This window comes from Myzus persicae, unplaced genomic scaffold (assembly GCF_001856785.1).
Source record: "Myzus persicae strain clone G006 unplaced genomic scaffold, MPER_G0061.0, whole genome shotgun sequence".
Classification (NCBI taxonomy): Eukaryota; Metazoa; Arthropoda; class Insecta; order Hemiptera; family Aphididae; genus Myzus; species Myzus persicae.
This window is the reverse complement of record NW_019102381.1, coordinates 1-2,763: the sequence shown is the minus strand read 5'-3', so window position 1 is coordinate 2,763 and position 2,763 is coordinate 1. Positions and strand designations below refer to the sequence as shown.

The following is a 2,763-nucleotide window of genomic DNA, read 5'->3' as shown; positions in this document are numbered from 1 at the left end:
CAATAAACGAGAGCAACTCTACAAAATTACGTCAATTTTCTGACGATCTCGTCAGCAATATGAAAGCTCTAGAAACGCTTGGACAGAAGCCGAAAGAGTGGGGCCCGCTGTTGTTGCATATACTGTGTTCAAAATTAAACAACGAGACGTTAAAAGAGTGGGAGATTAAATCGGTTAAGGACAAAATACCGTCTGTTACGGAATTAATCCAGTTCATAGAGGATCGATTCCAAATATCCGAATCCATTGAATCGTCGAAATATATAAATACAGAGTCTGCAGTAAAGGAAAAAGGTCTTATAAAGTTTAGTAAAAATAATAAATACAAAGCCGCAACAAGTTCAACGGCATTTACATCGACAGCTACGGCTGTATGCTATGCGTGCAATCAGCCGCACACCATTTATAAATGTCCCGTATTTACTGCTTTATCTACACGTGATCGTATTGACAAGGTAGTCCAACTAGAGCTGTGCAAAATTTGTTTACGCAAACACAGCGGTTGTAAATGTTTTGGTAAATATTGTTTTAAATGTAATAAACCACATAATACGATGTTACATTTAAACCAAAAACCTAGTATCAACGAACAGGTAGTAAACACAGATAAAGGTGAACAGACGGCGACGACGTCATCAACGACAGCACATGTCGCTAATGAGACCGATAACGTGTTGCTAGGTACCGCGGTAGTAGAAGTATTCGGCTTAAACGGCGAAAAGACTTACGCCCGGGCATTGCTCGATTCGGGGTCTACTAATCATTTCATTTGTTCGGAGTTGGTAAACAGTTTAAAATTAAATAAACATAAGACAAATCATATTGTTTACGGAATTGGGAGTTCAAAACAGAACGTGACGGCAACGGTATCGTTAAGAATCAAATCGCGCGTGAGTGATTATGAAATAAACACGCAATTATTAATTGTTCCAAAAATCACGGGAGATTTACCCGCGCGAAGGGTGTCCAAAAGTGAAGTTAAACTCGAAATGATTACACTTGCGGATCCGTCATATAACGTTCCTCAAAAAATTGACATATTAATTGGAGCACGTCATTTTTATGATATTGTGGGAGCTCAGCAGTATAAACCGGATGCAAATGGCCCTGTATATCGCGAGTCTAAATTTGGATATATTATTTCTGGTTTAACATCAAACGACACAAACATAAAAAACACGATTTCCTGTTATGCCTCAAACAGTCACTAAAATATTCATGAAAACAAATATGAGTCTTTAGAAAATGTAATACAACAGTTTTGGCGCATCGAGGATTACGGCCAAAGCAAACCTTACACGATGGAAGAACAAACTTGTGAACAACATTTCAAGCAAAATGTTAGTCTCAGCGAGAGCGGTCGATTTGTTGTACATCTGCCGTTCCGCGGAAACGTCTCAAAATTAGGCAAGTCTTACGACATCGCAAAAAGAAGATTATTCGCAATAGAAAGGCGGTTTATAAAAAATCCCTCGCTGAAAGGGGATTACGTAAAGTTTATGGCCGAATATGAAAAATTAAACCATATGACACAGAATATGGATAACGAAGAAATCGAATTGCCCGGTCGTATGTGCTATCTAGCTCACCATTGCGTCCAAAATGAAAACAGTCTCACAACAAAATTACGCGTAGTATTTGATGCCTCAACAAAAACAGAAAGTGGGTTTAGTTTAAACGACGTACTGCAAAAGGGACCGTCAATACAAGAGGAATTAATTCACATATTAGCCAGATTTCGCACGCATAATTTTGTGGTAACTGCCGATATAAAAAAAATGTACCGACAGATACAGGTCTGTAAGAAACATCGTGATTATCAACGTATATTGTGGAGAGAGAACGTTAATGACCCTATAAAGATATATCGATTAAACACTGTCACCTATGGTACAGTACCTGCTTCTTATCTCGCGACGGCTTGTTTACAAAGATTATCGGAAATCGGACAAGGTCAATATCCAACAGTAGCACCATTAATTGCACGGGATTTTTATATGGACGATTTTATCAGCGGTGCAGCTACAAAGGAAGACGCAATCGAGATACGCAATGCACTTATAAAATTAATGTCTACTGCTAAATTAGAGCTAGGTAAATGGGCGTCTAACGATTCGGATATAATTCGAGATAGTTTCGACAACAATGTCGGCTTAGTGGATTTTCAAGAGACCAGTAATGATGTAACTAGAATACTTGGTCTATATTGGGACTCTCACACCGACGAACTTAAATATAAGATTAACGAAACTTCGTTAGTAACGCCTCTTACTAAACGCAATATATTGTCCGATATTGCACGTATATACGACCCACTCGGATTAATTGGTCCGGTAATAGTATGTGCAAAATTAATCATGCAAGAGTTATGGAAAGATGGTTTATTTTGGTCAGAACCGGTTTCGGAAAGGATAAGCAGTGAGTGGTATAAATACAAATCCGAATTATCGCATCTAAATGCAATTAAAATTCCGCGTCAAATTACGATAAACGATGAAATACACTATATACAAATACACGGTTTCGCGGACGCAAGTATTAAGGCATATGGATGTTGTTTGTATTTACGTTGTACGGACATGAATAACAAACATACGGTTCGATTAATTTGCGCAAAGTCAAAGGTAGCACCACTTAAAATATTATCGCTACCGCGATTAGAATTGTGTGCCGCTTTATTGCTAGCAAAGGTAGCAAATAAGATCGTACCAAGGTTGAAATTGTCAATCAGTAAAAAATATTACTGGACCGATTCCAGCGTCA

The 2,763-nt window shown here is 38.1% G+C and overlaps 2 protein-coding genes across 2 annotated transcripts; both read left to right on the top strand.

Moving 5' to 3' along the window:
- The first annotated feature begins 59 nt into the window (after positions 1 to 59).
- LOC111031979 lies at positions 60 to 1,211 on the top strand. The gene has a single exon (XM_022312132.1). The coding sequence runs from the start codon at positions 60 to 62 to the stop codon at positions 1,209 to 1,211; it is 1,152 nt and encodes a 383-aa protein (XP_022167824.1).
- A 90-nt stretch (positions 1,212 to 1,301) lies between these two features.
- On the top strand, positions 1,302 to 2,418 carry LOC111031980 (the record flags this gene model as incomplete). The annotated part of the gene is made up of 1 exon (XM_022312133.1): positions 1,302 to 2,418. A coding segment is annotated over exon 1 (1,117 nt), but the record flags the coding sequence as incomplete, so codon positions are not given.
- Between the last annotated feature and the right edge of the window lie 345 nt (positions 2,419 to 2,763).